This window comes from Ambystoma mexicanum, chromosome 9 (genome assembly GCF_040938575.1).
Source record: "Ambystoma mexicanum isolate Mex_15411 chromosome 9, UKY_AmexF1_1, whole genome shotgun sequence".
Lineage (NCBI taxonomy): Eukaryota > Metazoa > Chordata > Amphibia > Caudata > Ambystomatidae > Ambystoma > Ambystoma mexicanum.
Window position 1 is genome coordinate 250,237,565 of NC_090931.1, and position 17,470 is coordinate 250,255,034.

The window sequence follows — 17,470 nt, forward strand, 5'->3', positions numbered from 1 at the left end:
TAATTTAACGCCTGCTGTTTAGCAGGCCTTAAAAACCAACCCGCAAAAGGACCAGGGTACTAATTACGGTACCGCAATATGCGGTACCGTAATTAGCACCTTCCCCATTCCCATAGAGCCCTATGGGGCAAAAATGGGAAGGGCAATGGGGCAAGGGGGAATTACTGCCCCGCCAACCTTGGAATAGGGCGGTAATTCCCCTTTCCACCAAGGCGGTGCCGGTATTTTACCGGCATGGACCAAAGTGCTAATAGCACCTTGGTCCTCCGCCTACCGTGTAATGAGGCCCATAGACTGGATTGGAACCGAGCTTGGTTGCGTGAGCAAACTGAATTTATTCAGAGAATCAACACATCTGAAATCATTTTCTGGTCCTCCCCTTGATTCACGATGACCTCAGAAGATGGGTAATATCCCATTAAAACTTCACCATTCTATAAGAGTGAGGAATGCTCCCTCAAAGGATGACGTAGTGTTTCTTCAGTAGTGACCTATTACATCAACTATATTTTGGTATTTTTGTATCATCAAGGTAACCCATATCCCAAATGTGCATCATAATGGACAGCCATCAATCAGTATTTTCTAACTAGCTATAATATTTCATTTTGTTCTTATTGTGATTGTTTAAAGATGTTTTGACATAGAGATAATGTTCTTCTGTAGACCTGCTAATGAAGATGTGTTCATTAAAATGCTTAACCAATCAGAAACAAATTTAAAAAAGTAAGTAAAAATGTATACCTCATCAGAAATATACTGATGGCTATATATTACAATACACATTTTAACAATGTGTTGTTTTCTGATCTCAGGAGAAATGTGAAAATACACTGTGATATTCTTATAATATTTATTACCTTGGAGATTCAATATCGTAGATGAACATATTAAAACCCAAGAAAGATAATGTATCATTAGAATTTGGTGCAAGCCATATTGCACTAAAAGTGCCTTATTTCGCCTCTAAAATAATGGGACCTTAACTGGCTAATGCCATAGGTAGATCGGGAATTAGGAGGCGGGCACAGGTGTGAATAAGATAACCACAAACACCCTAAATTAAAAATCAGCATCCTTTCCTCAATTACGTATCTCACCTGTTTGGCTCCAGGAAAGATCCAAGTAAAACAATTGTTAGAGCAGGCATATAGGAATCTAAATATGATTTATGTTTGATCAAATCCAAATCCATCCATATCAGAAATTGAAGACTTAATGTCGGAATGGAGGAGTATGTCAGATAAAACCCGGCCATCCTCAGAGGCAAGAAAGAAAACCTGGGGGAATAAGAACACACACTGCAACCCATTCCATACTTGACAACATACAATGATGAAGTCAGATCTGCCTGCATTCACTTTCTAGTCCTTCTGTTTTCCTACCCACTGCAGTTAACCTGTCTTTCCGCTTTAGGCCTTTTATCCACTGTCATCAATTCATGAAAATGATACTTCCTCACCACCATTGTCAGCTGGTCTACATTTTGTTCCCACCACTGGAGGCTCTGGTGCACGCTTGCTTTAATTCTTGTTGGGACCCCCAAACCAATCATATGACATGATAGGTTATTGATAACGCGCTTAATACCGAGAGGTTTCTAAGTGCGGAACTGGGGATCGACCCTGTGTTGCTTTGTGTCGTCTTGCTTCCAAGGCGAGCATGTTGCCGCTGAGCTATCCTCCCGAGACATCCAAGAGTGTGACATCCAAGAATGTGTTAGCAAGTCAAGGTCAATGAAGAAGCAGGTATATCATTGTCATTGGCATCAAGTGGCAAGATGTCTGCCCCGGACTGACTCACAACTCCAAGGGGGTTCTAGCCTCATCCTAGAGTGTTTCAACGTCTTACATCTCATAGAAAACACATTTGAAATTAGAGGTAAACTACTTCTTACAATGACAAGACTGAAGGAGTTCCAATAAATGTACCATTGTGTTTATTGATAATGATCGACGGAGTCTCAATGAACTAGTTGACACAATATTCCTATCCAACTTCGCCTAGATAGACTAGATGTCATGGGTTTATTTGTTGGCTGCAATTTACCATTCAACTGTTTTAGTAGAGAAAATAATCTAGCGTTTGGGTGTGTGCCGCACAGTAGGTCATAAGTAATTATTATGTTATATTATAAAGGATGTAGCATGTTAAATGTGACATTTCAAAAGTAACAGCTGCGCGTCAAACTGCATTCACTATATCAAAGGAATCAGATCATATGATAAATGAATGACAGACTTGACCTACCCATAGAGATCTGTATGCAGTCTTTACATGACAAGGATTGACAATTATTATGAATCAATGATATTAATGGCAACACATAGTTTTACATACAACCTTTAACATTTCTGTGTTATTGTTCGCTATCAGTTTCTTCCTGAGACAGCCTTCTCTGTATTTGATCAAACTATGCTTCACTTTAAAATCATTGTGGTCAGATTTCCTAGTTCTTAATGTAAATTAAACTATACCCAGTGGGGCAACTCACAAACAAATTACACTGAGTCACTCCTAATTACCCCTGGATAGAGACATGCTCGTCACGAAAAAGGCTATACTGAGTAACTCTGATATACTCCAGAAGAGGGCTATGCTAGTCAGCCGCAAAAGGAGCTATACTGAGTACCTCTGACATACACCTGGAGAGCTATGCTGGTCACAAAAGAAACTACTCTGAGTATCTGGATTACTCCTGGAGAGAGTTATGCTATTCTCAAAACAAGTTAGACTGGGTAACTCAGCTTTACCCCAGGAGTGGGCTATGCTGTTTATAAATTAATCTATACTAAGTAACAATGATACACCTCAGAAGAGGTCTTTGCTATTCACAAAAAGAAGCTATACTGAGTAACTAACGGTACCCAGTCAATTTACTGAAAACATTACAGAGTGGTAAATTTCACAAAAGACCATTATACTGAAAAACAACAACAAAAATATATATAAAGGGTAGTAGGTAAAGGTGTTAAAATGGGTTAGGATGGGGTTTGGGTGGCATTATAAGGGTAAAACAAACAGTGGGCTTGGGGGGAGGAACCCCCAAATAAAAAACGAAAGCAGATTTGGTGTTTTTTGGTGTTTTGTCTGCGAAGAAATGGACCATTCTGTAATGTCCGTCGGTAAAATCACATATAACCACTCTGACATACTCCTGGAGAGAGCTATGCTAGTTACAAAAGAAGCTACTCAGAGTACCTCTGGCTCACTCCTGGAGAGAGCTATGCTAGTCACAAAACATGTTAGACTGAGTATCTTTGATTCACCCCAGGAGGGGGCTATGCTAGTCATAAAAGAAACTATATTGAGTAAAAGTGATGTACTCCGGGATAAAGCTACGCTATTCACAAAATAGGTTAAACTAAGTAACTCTGATGTACCCAGAAGGAGGCTATGCTATTCACAGATGAAGCTACACTTGGTAGCTCTGACGTACTCCTGCAGAGAGGTAAACCAAGTTACACTGATTAACTCTGGTTTACCCCATGAGGGGGCTATGCTATTCACAAAAGAAGCTATACTGAGTAACTCTGATGTAGCCCTGGAGAGGGTTATGCAAGTCACAAGACAAGTTAGACTGAGTAACTCGATTTATCCCAGCAGGGGGTTATGCTGGTCACAAAATAATCTATACTGAGTAACTATGACTTACTCCCGGAGAGAGCTATGCTAGTGACAAAACAAGTTAGACTGAGTAGCTCTGACTTACCCCAGGCAAAGCTATGCTATTCACAAAATAAGTTAGATTGGGTAACTCTGATAAACCCCAGGGGAGGGCTATGGTATTCTCAAAATAAATGTGATGGAGTAATTTAAGTCAACACAATTTATACGCCAGATTTACTTGTTTTAATATATACTATATTTTGGGACTAGAATAGCCCTCTCTAGGCTAAGTCAAGGGTAAATCAAATTGATGTACTCTAACTTCCTTGTAAATTGCCCTCAACTTGAATATATTAAAAAGGAATCCTATTGTATTCTATTAATCTAGTTAATAAAACATACATATTTAAAAAAGGGTAAGTACAACATATGTTGAATTTTCGATTTTCGATCCCCAAATCAGAATACAACCGCCTCCAAGTCATTCAAAATAGTGCAGTGAGAGTTGTGACGGGACTTAAACGGAAAGATCACATCTCAGACGCAAGACGTGATTTACACTGGCTCCCATTGGAGGCCAGGATTCATTATCATCTACTTTTAATCACCCACAAATGCCGTGCTGGATCTATGCCAGTTTACTTGGGTGAGGTATTGTCTGGGAAAACTAATGTAAGGCTCCTTAGGTCTAACAACACCAATCAGCTGAAGATGCCAGTCTGCAAATCCAGCAAGGCTATGAACTGTGCATTTGCCATAGCTGCACACAGAGCATGGAATGCCCTTCTGCCCGACATTAGAGAAATGGGCTCAACAGCAATAAAAATGTGGATGAGTTTTTTTCAGCCAAAAATGTTCTGCAGAAAAATTCCTAAAACCTAAGATCCAAGATCAGTGTATCTAGACTGTGTACCTCTCTCTTCCCAGGAATGTTCCTTTCAGAGACTAGCGCCACCTGCCTGTCAGGAATTCCTTGGGCTGCTCTTTCTCCCCTTTCTTATGCAACTTTTCAACACGGTGAACCTCCAACCCCCAGAGAGATTGCACTTGGATGTCATGAAAAAAGTCTGATATTGTTGCGCGTCAGTTACCAGGTTGTCCAGCTCAGGGTCTTCACTGAAGAAAGGCTTGTGCTCCTGTTCCTGCTGGTGGACGAAGTTCTCGATATCTACATCGAAGCTGGCAGAAGTGATGCACTCGGAGCCCTGAGTGGCCTGTTCACATTTCTCAAAGAGTAGGGTGAGGAGCGGGAAAAGGGGATGCCTGCAAGGAGACAGGAAGAACAAAGTGCAACTGGTCAACTTTAGTGGTTCATGCAGGGACGACAAGTGCTATCTATAATGCTCCTTGATCAACTACAAACAAATGAATACACTACTTTTACAAGGAATTCTAGGATATTAAAACAAATATACGCTGATAATGTTACTGCTCTGGCAGTTGGAAGACACCTTTGGCAAGAATCCTCAAGATTGCAGATATTAGGAATTTCATGTAATTTTCATGAAATTGACCTGGAATGTTGCCAGTGGCATGCAAGGTTTAACAATGTGCACAACTACATTGGCAATCCTTAGGATATTTGTGATGGAGGAACTACAAAACCTATTTTGGCAGAATTAAAAAGAAATACAATCGATGTATGTATTTGAATTTGGAGAGTGCAAACTTTATCCAAAGGCATACAGATTGCAGAACATCAACCTGAGCTACCGGGATAAATGATACAATATTCACGATATCTAAAACATGAGTAAGAGTAAAGTATAAAAAAGAATGTAATCACAAAACACCAGACTAAATCGCAGTGCTATGAAATAAAAATGTCTTTAGACCCTGAAGAAACACTGAAAATGAGGGGTTCAATCTCAAAGCGACAAGGAGAATGATCCAAAAACCGGGGTGCTGAAATGAGAAAGGCCAACCTGAAGGTTGATGGCTGGTGAATTTTCAGTTAATCTTAGCCACTAGCAATTGCTCTAAGCATCCCTCCAGGCCATGATTGTCCAAAACCGGCCTTGAAGGATTTGTTTAATTTTCAGGATATGCCTCATTAATATACATTTACGTACAATGATTATATATCTATGCCCATTATATCTCATGCATATTCATGAAGGATATCCTGAAGACTTGACAGGATTCCAGCCCTCGAGGCCTGCCGTTGAACCACCCTGCTCCAGACCCTTGTTCTTCACCCTTCCATGCCATTACAGGAGGGGAATGACCGTAAGCAAATCAGTCTTGGTCCCATCCTGAAAAGGGCCAGTGCAGCCAGATATTGTATGTCACAACATCCCTTTGCACAAGGCCACAGGCAAACTCAGACATGTTTCATGCTCAATGGGCCTCATCAGTGAGGTGTAACTTCGGTCGGTAGGCACAGCAGGCTCGTCTGGGCATACACATGCCACTCTGCGCGTCAAGTGCAAAACTGAAGATGATGACGGCATGGTAATGAATTAATCTTAACCACTGGCAATTGTTCTAGGCAAACTCTGCAGACCATCACTTTTCAACCTACCATCCCATTAAATGGGAAAGACCATAATGCCTTTTTATGGCATGAAGTAAACATTCCTTACTTGACATTTTGACAACATTGAGCCGTAAACAATAAAAAAAAATGTCATTATGTGAAAAAATGTTCAGCACCACGGGCAGCTGAAAAATGCAAACAAATCCTTAATTTGTGACTTCTCAAAATGCAAAAAATAGGATTATTCCCCAATCTTAGCAGCACAATTTACATTTCACCCCCACCCTACTTGGAAACTCTGTGAGGCATGACGCTCCTCGGCTCCTGGAAGATTGCTTTCCTCTTTTTATATAATATGCTTCCATCTTCTGCTTCAATCTCGTCACCTACCTTCTATCCCTTTATCTATTCCTACCTTTCGCATTTCTATGCTTTACTCGCATGATCTTGTGTTGTTACCCTTCTCTCGTTGTCCCTTTTTCTAGCCCTCCTGTACTCTGTCTTGTGTTAGTTTCTTTCTTCTCCATATGCTTGCCTGTCTGTTCATCCTCCTGTAACTCTCCTTTATTCACTGCGCTCCTTATCCGGACTTCCCTACTTGCATCTTCTGAACCTCTAACATGTCCCCAGTCCATCTCTACCTCTGTCTCTCATGCACACTCTGTCTTTCATTTTCTCTGTCTTTCTCTACGCTTTTAGTGTTACCCTGTCACTCTCTGCCTCTCTTGCCCCATTACCTACAATCCCGCCGACTCGCTCTCTCCTTTTCCATAGCCATCTCAATCACCCTGCTATTTCTCTCTTTCTTTCTCTCCCTCTAAATATGTATTTCTCTCCCTAAGTCTCTACCCTCTCCACTGCTTCCATCCAACACAATTCCCTCGCCTGCTGTGTAATACGTCCTCGCTGCCTGCTGCTCCATCTATGTCAATACTTCCCCCTCCCCATTCCATTCACCTTCCATGCCTTGTCTCTCTCCTGCCTCTTCTCTGCTCATTTCCTTAATCATTTCTTCTTGATTGACTCCGTCCACACTTCTCTCATGGCTTTATCATTATTAGCACATGGAAATCGATACTGACCTCCTCTCAGCCAATCAGAAAGTTTAGGTTGCAGTCTATAACCACTTGTATTGACTGCATTTTGAACCTTCTGGGGTCTTTTGAACCCGAGAAATATTCCATGAATCGGGCCCTCTGTCTTTAGAAGCAGACAGGGAAGCAACAACGCAATTAACAGGCAAGATTTTGTTCCAAGAAACTTCCTCTCTGGGAGGACCTGTTTTTTGTTGCAACATGCTATTTAAGAACAGAAAAGAAAAAGATAGAACATTGGGAAATGCTTTCAATTTCTTATAGAGAAACCATTTACATGAAATCTAATGCATGCTCACGTTAAACCTGGTCCAGTTTAACCAAGTTGAGGTTAACATACTTTACTTATGAAGACAACCATGTTATTTAAATACTGAAAACTAAAACTACATTTCATTTACTAACTTAGTTTGTCTATTTTCTTTACTCAGTCGTAAAGTACAATTTTTTATTTTACCACCTGAACTCCAAACCATGTATTGCTGCTACTGATACCCTGTGCGAATAGCCTTATAGACCTTGCGAGCGGTCATTATCGCTTGGGATAATGACCCTCACCTAACGTATAGCCTTTGGCTTTGCCTTGGACCATAACTTGGTGGCAGGCTATTATCCTGCAATAATGACCCCTCCCTCAGTCCATAAGGCGATAGGATTTTGTTCACAGAAAACCACCTCAACTCTTTGAATAAGTAATCTTTGTAATGCCCCTTGGCATTTAAACGATGCATTTGCACGAGGGTAAAATCAGTGCACAATTAAACTGCTCGAAGCAGGCTCTCCTGCTTCGAGCAGTTTAATTGTGCACTGATTTAATTTTATTTTTGTTCATCTCTGCAATGAAAGGAAAATAAGCATTATGGACGTAGTTCACCAGACATGCCAGAAGCAGGATGCGATGAGCAAAGTGCTTGCTGCATCCTGCAACCGGCATGGACTGGATGCAGGTGTCCCCAATTCACAGTAGGGAACTGAATGCAGGAATTGTGTCTCAACTGCAGAAGCAAGTTTCTTGCAACGGGTGGCAATCTGCATATCCCAGCACTGGGCGCACCATGACACATAGTAGGCATTGGAACCCTGCACCCACATGGGTGGTGTACAGTGGCCGGTCCTCCCCATTCATGGGTGCAAGATGCGCATTTTACAGATGATGGGCCTTTAAGTGCGTAGTACGTGCAAATAATGCCCTTTTCACATTTCCACCAATATTTCAGGGAAATCAACATAAGGCACTATTGGTAACGCTTATGCTCTGCAGCAGCACTTGCATTCCAGGCTCTGCAATGCAGGCAGAGTTCTGAAAGGAGCTCTGCAGCCTGCACATTCACCTGCACGCAGCCTGAGGCAGGGTAGAGCAGGCGCATGAGAAAGAGCGCAGGCAGAGTGCAACCCAGAGCGCCTTTCTTCTTGAATTGGGCATGCAGTTCAGGATGTGCTACTGACACACGCCTGTCACATCCACAACATGCAGATTTTGTGTGAGAGCAAAACCGGAATGCAGAGATGCATTTGTGCATGCAGTTTTATTCTAGCACACATGCACATTTCAGCCTACCTTTGGTTGCTTTCCAGACTTATCCAGTGCTTAAGTTGTGAGGGTGTTTGCCAGGACTCAGCCCTGGCACTTATTTGTGAGCCCCGGTACTTAGTGTCTCAGACTCAGTTTGATTATGATGTGGTGTCTGGGCAACTATATTATTTTAACTGCCAATTGCATAATAAACACCTATAGAATCAGAGCAAAATGTAAATGATGATTGTGTTTAAAGGCACACTTAAACGTGTCTCAGGCTAAGACACCACAAGTGTGCTATATTATGTGTATGTTGATTGGCATTTGTAAATGACCCATCTGCAGTAGTGAGTACATTCGTCAACCACAACAAGTCGGTGGGAGTTGCAGCTTTAACCCCATATATGTTGCCAGCATGGGGAGCAGCCTTGGCTGGTGGCAACAGTGGGAGGGGAGCTGCCCATCCTGGCGTGTCATGCGTGTGCTAGAAAATATTTGAACGAAAGCCCTAATGAAGCACTGGACTTATCAGGATTGCGCGGCGCATGCAAGTGAGAGAAAGGTGTTGTGAATTGGCACCGTGATAGAGTGTGCGTGCGTTTCCAATGCTATGACGAATATTCGTATTCCACTATAAAAACCCCATGATCACTTTTCTATATGTTGCAAAATCCTCATAAAAAATTACAAATACCTGCATTGTCAGGGGAACAAGGCTTGCTATAGTTGCTGATATTAGCAACATTGAGTTAGTGGTGGCCAAAAAGAGATCATTAAAATAATGATCTCCACGTGATATTATCGGGTGATATGCTTACCTGTCGCTTTCTGCGCCACACACGATACAAATTGAAATTCCAAAGACCTTTGTCATAAAGTGAAGTATTCCTTTGCTTCTTATGACTGGGAAAAAGGACAGCTAAAGTATAAAAACCTGCAATAACCACTGCCAACCCTGGCACAGTGCAGGTCAGATGCTTCTAAAATGGCTGGCAAGTTGGCAGTGGGGGAGTGGCGTTGCTTTCAGTAAAGCTGGCACGTGACTGTCGCAAACTCAGCCATTTGAAGCGGAGGCGCACTAGTCTGGTGAAACCTGGAGCCGCAGGGCATGCTAAAGGTAGGTTATGTTGGATTGCATTTAGCTGGCACCTATGGGCTATCTTGTGCAGAGCAATAGTGTTGAAAATATAACATTTTGACCACTTTACTTGACTGAACGGAAGGCCAAATCCACAAAACCGCAGAGGAAAACCACTGCATGGAATGGCGCTGCTCTTCCACCTGCCGCAGAGCCTCAACATGTGAACATGACTTCCTCATTATGCCGGACAGGAAAATGTTTGCTAGATAGAAACATCTTCCTCAAAAACATCTCCTAAATCATCTTTAAATACAGTGAAAAAGCTGGAGGTTTGCAGGGTCTCGTTCAAGGGGAAAACGCAAAAAAAGAACTAAAAAAGGAACAGAAATTAAAGGAGAGTAAAAATCGAATTTCCACCCACAAGAAATTATTTAAAATCCAAACACTGCCAAGTAATGCATAAGATAGAATAAGAACTTGATTTCATCTCTTGCAACAACTGGAAATTGTGGAATGGAGGCTCTAACCGCCAACAGAGGCCCAGAATCTCTGTTTCTCATTGGTTCCAGCTCTCTAGCTAATCAGCAAGCTTGGCATGGAGGCTCTAACCACCCGTTATAGCTGCATTCAAAGCCCTACTCTTGTGATGTGTACACACTGGTCTCTGGGCAAGGAGGAAAGGACACGTTCTGTCATAGATAGCCCCAAGTGAGGCTTGCCCCAACCTTACCCCTCCCTATCCAAGCTCTAATATCATAAGAGCCCTCACCTTTTGGCTGCATGGTGTACTAGGTTGCCTGTGCCTTTGTTAGAGGCCCTCCACCAAGACACTAGAAGAGTAACTTGGGAATTCTTTTTTTTGTTAAGGAGTTATTCCATTCAGCCCTGCAGAAGTGAGTGCAATAAACTGATGGTTGTTGGTGAACAATGATGTTTAGATCTTTTAAAAGAAGTGCACACTCAACAATCAGAAATAGTCACATTTTCCTTTCCCACTTATTATATGCCTGGTAAGTCAATTTCAGAAAGTAAAGCATCTCATTCAGTCGAGACAGGTGTGTGTGTGTGTGTGCGTGTGTGTGTGTGTGTGTGTGTGTGTGGAGTGTGGGTGTATGTGTGTGTGTGTGTGTGTATGTGTGTGCGCGTGTGTGTCTTGAATTTCACAGCAGCCTGCTGTCTGGGGGCACAACACGCAAGAGTGTCCCCTGAGGACAGCATGCAGCAGGGGGGGCTATTATATCCCATCAAGGCATGAGAGGAAACAATGGATCAGGCAGAGCCGGAGGAAGAGGGAAGCTGGGGTGAAGGGGTTAAACTCCTTCATAAATCTTCATTTGCAGCCGCTATCATTGCAGACTATTATGGGCCTAATCTAGACTGATCCCAATTTAATGCAAGATTCTCCCGAACCCTGAGCGGAATACAGGAAAAAGGCAAAGCCTCGGCGGTGGTAATTTCGGCGACCCTGCTGGGGCTTAACTCCGGGATATGAAAGACAAATTCCAGGCGGTGTTATGAATTATTGCGCCTTGTGAACCCTCCGACTCTCAACAGATGCTGGCTGCCATTTAAACAGCCACTAGATCAATTAGAAATGAAAGGCACAAATCGACCCGGTGCAAGGGCACTAAATTACCAGGAACTAATAATCCGAGCAGTAATGCCAGGTGGGAGCGGTGCAGCGGCGCGCGCCAACCTCTGAACACTGCACCAAATCCCCTCTTTGCTGCAATTTTAAGGAGAGAATTAGGTGAAACACGCAGAGAGGCGAGAAGTCAGTTGTTAACCTTGGCAAATGTGTGGTATCAGAGCATCCTTTTTGTGCAGGCAAAAGCTGAACATCTAGTCATTGCTTCGGATATTTCCCGCAGGATGCTCGCCTTCCTCCCTTTACTTCACTGTCTGATTCTTCCACAACATTGCTAGTGCAGCTTTCATTAGCAAAACTCCCTGCACTCAGGATAACGCTGTTCTGCCAGCTATAACGCTGCCAGAAGCACCAAGGACAACACTGTTCTGCCAGCTATACTGCTGCCAGAAGCACCAAGGATAACACTGTTCTGCCAGCTAGACCACTGCCAGAAGCGCTCAGGATAACACTGTTCTGCCAGCTATACCGCTGCCAGAAGCACCAAGGACAACACTGTTCTGCCAGCTATACTGCTGCCAGAAGCACCAAGGATAACACTGTTCTGCCAGCTAGACCGCTGCCAGAAGCGCTCAGGATAACACTGTTCTGCCAGCTATACCGCTGCCAGAAGCACCAAGGACAACACTGTTCTGCCAGCTATACTGCTGCCAGAAGCACCAAGGATAACACTGTTCTGCCAGCTAGACCGCTGCCAGAAGCACTCAGGATAACACTGTTCTGCCAGCTATACCGCTGCCAGAAGCACCAAGGATAACACTGTTCTGCCAGCTATACCGCTGCCAGAAGCACCAAGTATAACACTGTTCTGCCAGCTAGACCACTGCCAGAAGCACTCAGTATAACACTGTTCTGCCAGCTATATCGCTGCCAGAAGCACCAAGGATAACACTGTTCTGCCAGCTATACCGCTACCAGAAGCGCTCAGGATAATGCTGTTCTGCCAGTTAGACCACTGCCAGAAGCGCTCAGGATAACGCTGTTCTGCCAGCTAGACCACTGCCAGAAGCGCTCAGGATAACACTGTTCTGCCAGCAAGACCTGCCAGCTAGACCACTGCAAGAAGCACTCAGGATAACACTGTTCTGCCAGCTAGACCACTTCCAAAAGAATCCACTGGCAAAGGATCCTAAGCCACCAGGGCACTGTTCCCTAAAGAACGAACATTGGGCCTCATTACTTGTAATGTGGTGCAGGTAAACAGGACTAATTCTGATTCTGTCACTTAACTGGCATATTACCAAACTGCTGTACTACGAGTTTTGACGGTAAAAAATATGACATGCCCCCAGCATAATATAACCCAAAAATTGATGTTCTTTAGCCTGTCTGTGCTGTTGCAAAAGGGGTCCAGCCATATGCAAATCAGGCAGGTACTGCCACCAATGGGAGCAGCCCAGCCCAACCTGCTAGGCCAGGTCCCCTCTGCACAGAAACGCAAGCAACCCCAGACATGTTTCTGCTTCATTGGGTCTCATCAGCGAGGTGCAGCTTGGTTCCTATTGGTGCAGGGAGCAAGGGACCCACTTCTGGGCATACCTTCTCTCACACAGGGAGACAAACTACAACCCAAAAAGTGCTGGGTATTAGGTTTGAATTATTCAGAACCAGTGGCACTGCTCTGGGCAAACGTCCACACCCATAAAGCTAACTGGTAATCATCCACTTTACCCCTGAAAGTCGCTGGAATCACTGCAGCAGAATTCCCACTCACAGTAATTCCTAAAAATTCCCCAAGCAACTCTTTGCACTCCGGCAATGTCGACTAACCCAACTGTGTCGCCACTCATGATCTGCAGATAATTCCACAGGACAACGTGGCGGTGACGGGAATTGATGTTGGCAGTAATTCTGCGAATTTTTCCATTGATTTACTGCCAAACCTGTAATTATAGCCTTTGTATTCTCACAGATGCAGCTGTATTGGAAATGTTGCTGTAGAGTTCAGCGTGCAGCGGGCAAGAGCAGACATTCTCTGGGACAGGTGATACTGTACGAACAATTAGATGTGAACACGGGAGGAGACCACAGTCAAGTATTTGATCTTTTTTTGTAGAGGAAAGATCAACTAGAAACATCAGTGTTACAGTTCCAAGTTCACCTAAAACCAGAGAGTGAACACAAACATATATTTGCCAAATTCTGTTTTGAAAGGTGTGCCCTGTAGTGATCTGCACAGCTTTTCGAGAGTTAATTAGTGAAAAATGAAAAGAATCCGATTGGAATTATGAAGCAAGCTACCTAAAAGCAATTGTGAGTAAAAAAAACAGATCTGTATTTGGGAGTAGATTGTAATGAAGGACATGACCCAAAAGAAGTTAAACAGATTTTTCAAGAGCGGGTGCGAGGTCTTGTGGGGAGAACGTGTCAGACCCGTGATGATAGCGTAGCCCCAGGGAAATATAATTGAAGTTGATTTGGTGGGGAATGTGTTGCCCCAAAGGGGGAACTGAACAGTGTCACTAGAGAGGTATAGGGAGAGAAAAGGCTGTTGACCCAATTCAAGTTAGAGTTGGCACCACATAAAACTCCAAGAAACAAAAACATAAAACACATCTCTTTCAGGAGCAAGTATGAGATTGAGGTTAGTTCAGAAATCCTGATTAATGGGTTCATAGTCCACAAAGTCAAAAGTGCGATGGAGGCAGGCAGCCCATTGTTGCTCGTATCCACTTCAAATCGGCCAATATTGCCCACAAGTGTCTTTATGGTCGTGCACCTAAATACCTAAAGACCCGGACGTTTTCCTACGTTCCCAACCGGGCTCTAAGATCGGCTAACCTGGGAACCACTAAAACGCTCAGATTCAGAGGCCGGAGAACTTGGCAGAGCCTTCCCGACGAGGGCAACTCAGAGGTAGAATGCGCTCCCAAGCAAACTTCGACTGGAACAAAATCTCAATAGTTTTCTTGCCCAAATGAAAACGCTACTGTTTAAAATGGGTTAATATGTACCAACTAGGAAACTTTGATATATCTTCTTGCGTCTTCTGTCCCGTCTATTGAAAGTCTCTCTGTGTTTTTGTGCGCCCTGATGCCCGTGGGTTCCCGGCGCTATATAAGTAAATAAATAGATTAAATAAATAAATAAATAAATAAATAAATAAATAGAAGCTACCAGGAAATAGCCCTGCTAGATGTTATGGTCATGGTCTATGTTATATTAAATCAAAGAGTGTGTGTCTAATAAAAAGAAATATATTTATTTGAGCTAGATTTGGGTGAAAATAGTTTACTACAGTCCTCTGCATCTTCCTAAAAGCAAAGATTGAAAAGAATGTCTGGTCACAAGTGTGCACTTGTATGTGGCATTATTTGGCTGCACACCTGCCCTGCACTCATTGGAAAGAAATCTAGTTGATCTGGCCAGATTTAACAATGGGTGGGATTTTACTGGTACTGATGCCAGTGGTCTTTACAGAATCAGCCTGTAAACAATGGGACCTAAGGGAAAACCACACAGGCCTCTGTCTCAGGGAATTCAAAGCAATGATCAGTGTCTCTGGTCGACAGACATGAGTGGTGGCATGAGTCAACTGAGCTTCTGGAAAACAGTCTTCTGCACCATGCTTGTACCACAGTGTACAGCCACATCTTCTCTGTACATGGACTCCAATATGCTCTCTTTAGGTGCTGTGGCTGCTCTTGTGCCACCTGGAATTTCTGTAAACATGTAATTGTCACAGAAGGACGGCCGCATGATCTGCTCTTGCACTCCAGGACATTTCAGCACCAAGCTAAGTGTTCCAGATATGCACACTTAGTTGGGATGCTAAACTCATGCAACAGATCTAACTTACTCTCCGTCGGGACTGGGATGTTCTTCCGTCAGCAGAAGACAATGCAGAAAGGTGATGCTACTGAAACAAAGGGTTTGTCATGTCATATTGCTATGACAGGCATGCCTTCTTCACAGCTCTATTCTATATATACATTAATCTGAGGATGTCGATGCAGTGGGGCGTGGTCACTGACACAGTCCCATCAGTATAGACACCCTAACATTGAAAGCTCTAAATCCCAGCAACGCTTATGGGGCAAGGGGATTGTATCTCTGGCAACGAGAATCAATGGATTGACAAAAAACAGCCATTTTATTCTCACATCCAAACCCTGAGCCTATCTGAACAAGTGCATATGGTGCATGCTTATTCGTATGTTTCCTTAAGGGTGGCATGTTTCAATTAGGGTGTGTGTTGTGAAAAATCAAATGGGCACCAGTGTGCATTATGTACTTAGTGATTCAAGCATACAACCCTTTTATCGCTAACATATCTTTCAAAAATAAAGATATGCGGTCATTCCTATGCTCCGAAAATGCTCTATGATGTTATGCAAAGCAGCCAGGAACTGTCATTGGTACTTTCTGTACTCGTACCCTTCCTCAAAAGAGTACTATAGAAGTGCACCAGACTGGCATGAAAACCTAATATCAGAAACTAATTTATAAATGTAGTCTATGGTTTTGATACAGTGCTTTGTTCTTTTTAGAAAATTGTAACATTCTTATTATGACAACAAAATATACTAGAAGTAATTATAAGAAACAGACATTGTCAGATTTTAAAAAGAGCCAGTTTACAATGTTAATACGATTCAACAATTTCCTTTTTATTAATAGCATATTTAGCCAAGAACATACACAGTTAGATCAGGGTATTATATGCCAGTTACAGCTAGTGTGTCCATGCATTTTATTGAAAAAGTAGGGCACCTAACAGTGATCCTATCCCCACAAACACACACAATTTTAATCATTGGACAATAGGGGCAAGGATATGAAATAAATGGATGTAGATTACACAGAGCACATAGAGCAATTTACATATCAGCCAGAAAAATATCTAGGCCCTATCCAGCTGGCTAGACTTGGTGCATGGTTACACATGGTGCAAGGCTAGACAAGATACATGACTAGACACGATGCCCAGCTAGTCATGATGCACAGCTAGATATGATGCTCAGCTAGACACAATATACGGCTAGACACACTGCATAGATAGAGACAATGGGCAGGTAGACATGATGCTCAGCTAGACATGATGCTCAGCTGGACGCAACATACACCTAGACACGAGGCACAGCTAGAGACAAGATGCATGGCTGGACACGATGTATAGCTAGACATGGTACACGGCAAGACATGAGGCATAGCCAGAGATGATGCACGACTGGACAGGATGTTCAGCTAGACACAATGCACAGCTACAGACAATGCACAAATAGACATGATGCTCAGCTAGATACGATGCTCGGCTAGACATGATGCGCAGCTGGAATTGATATACAGCTATAAAGGATGCACAGCTAGACACAGTGGTCTGCTAGACACGATTGACAGATGGAGATGATGCCAGGTCATACACAGCCCATTTAGGTGCTTACGTAAGGCTGAAATTAATCATCATCATCTTCATCAAATTTTGCGTTATTTGGCATTATACCTTTAGTACACAGATCCGACACAACAATAATAAATATCATTATACATATCATCCAAAGCATAGACATTTTTACATCAAGATAAAAGAGTTGTGATCAATATCTAAAAAGCTATAACAAAATAGAAAAAAATCCTTAAAAAGCATACTTATTCAACCGCTCAATTAAATAATGTCTGCGTACCTTGGCACAAAATCCGGATCATTAACTGATGCACTATGATAGAGCATCTACAGTATGTTTGATGCCAGATGTTCTGAACAGCGGAAGCACATACAGTCTCCACACTCTACATATTCATCACAAAAGAACAAAAAAGGAATTACTGTCTCTGAACATGGACGGCATAACTGGCCAGATTCAGAAATAGTTGCTTTCCATCCACTTGTGAGTTTCGCTGTTCTAAATTCTAAGAAAAGAGTACGTGCATAGGCCGGTGATATTTTATCAAGATAATCTTCAGCTCCTTGTTCTGGTTTCATGGATAACTATTCGAGGCCAGTATCAACAGCTTATTCACACTGTGTTTAACAGCAGATTTCACCTTCTTTTTAGGGCTGACTATTACATTCTCAGGCCTCTGCCACATATTGCTCAAACCT

The 17,470-nt window shown here is 42.8% G+C and overlaps 1 protein-coding gene across 3 annotated transcripts in view; it reads right to left on the reverse strand.

Annotated features, from left to right (window-relative positions):
* The window catches only part of PKNOX2 (PBX/knotted 1 homeobox 2), a 1,892,972-nt gene that overhangs the window by 448,294 nt on the left and 1,427,208 nt on the right, over positions 1–17,470 (reverse strand). For all 3 annotated transcript variants that reach the window (XM_069614552.1, XM_069614551.1, XM_069614553.1), the window contains exon 10: positions 4,701–4,872. In XM_069614552.1, the coding sequence (XP_069470653.1) occupies positions 4,701–4,872 (172 nt within the window). The remainder of the gene's footprint in view (positions 1–4,700; positions 4,873–17,470) is intronic.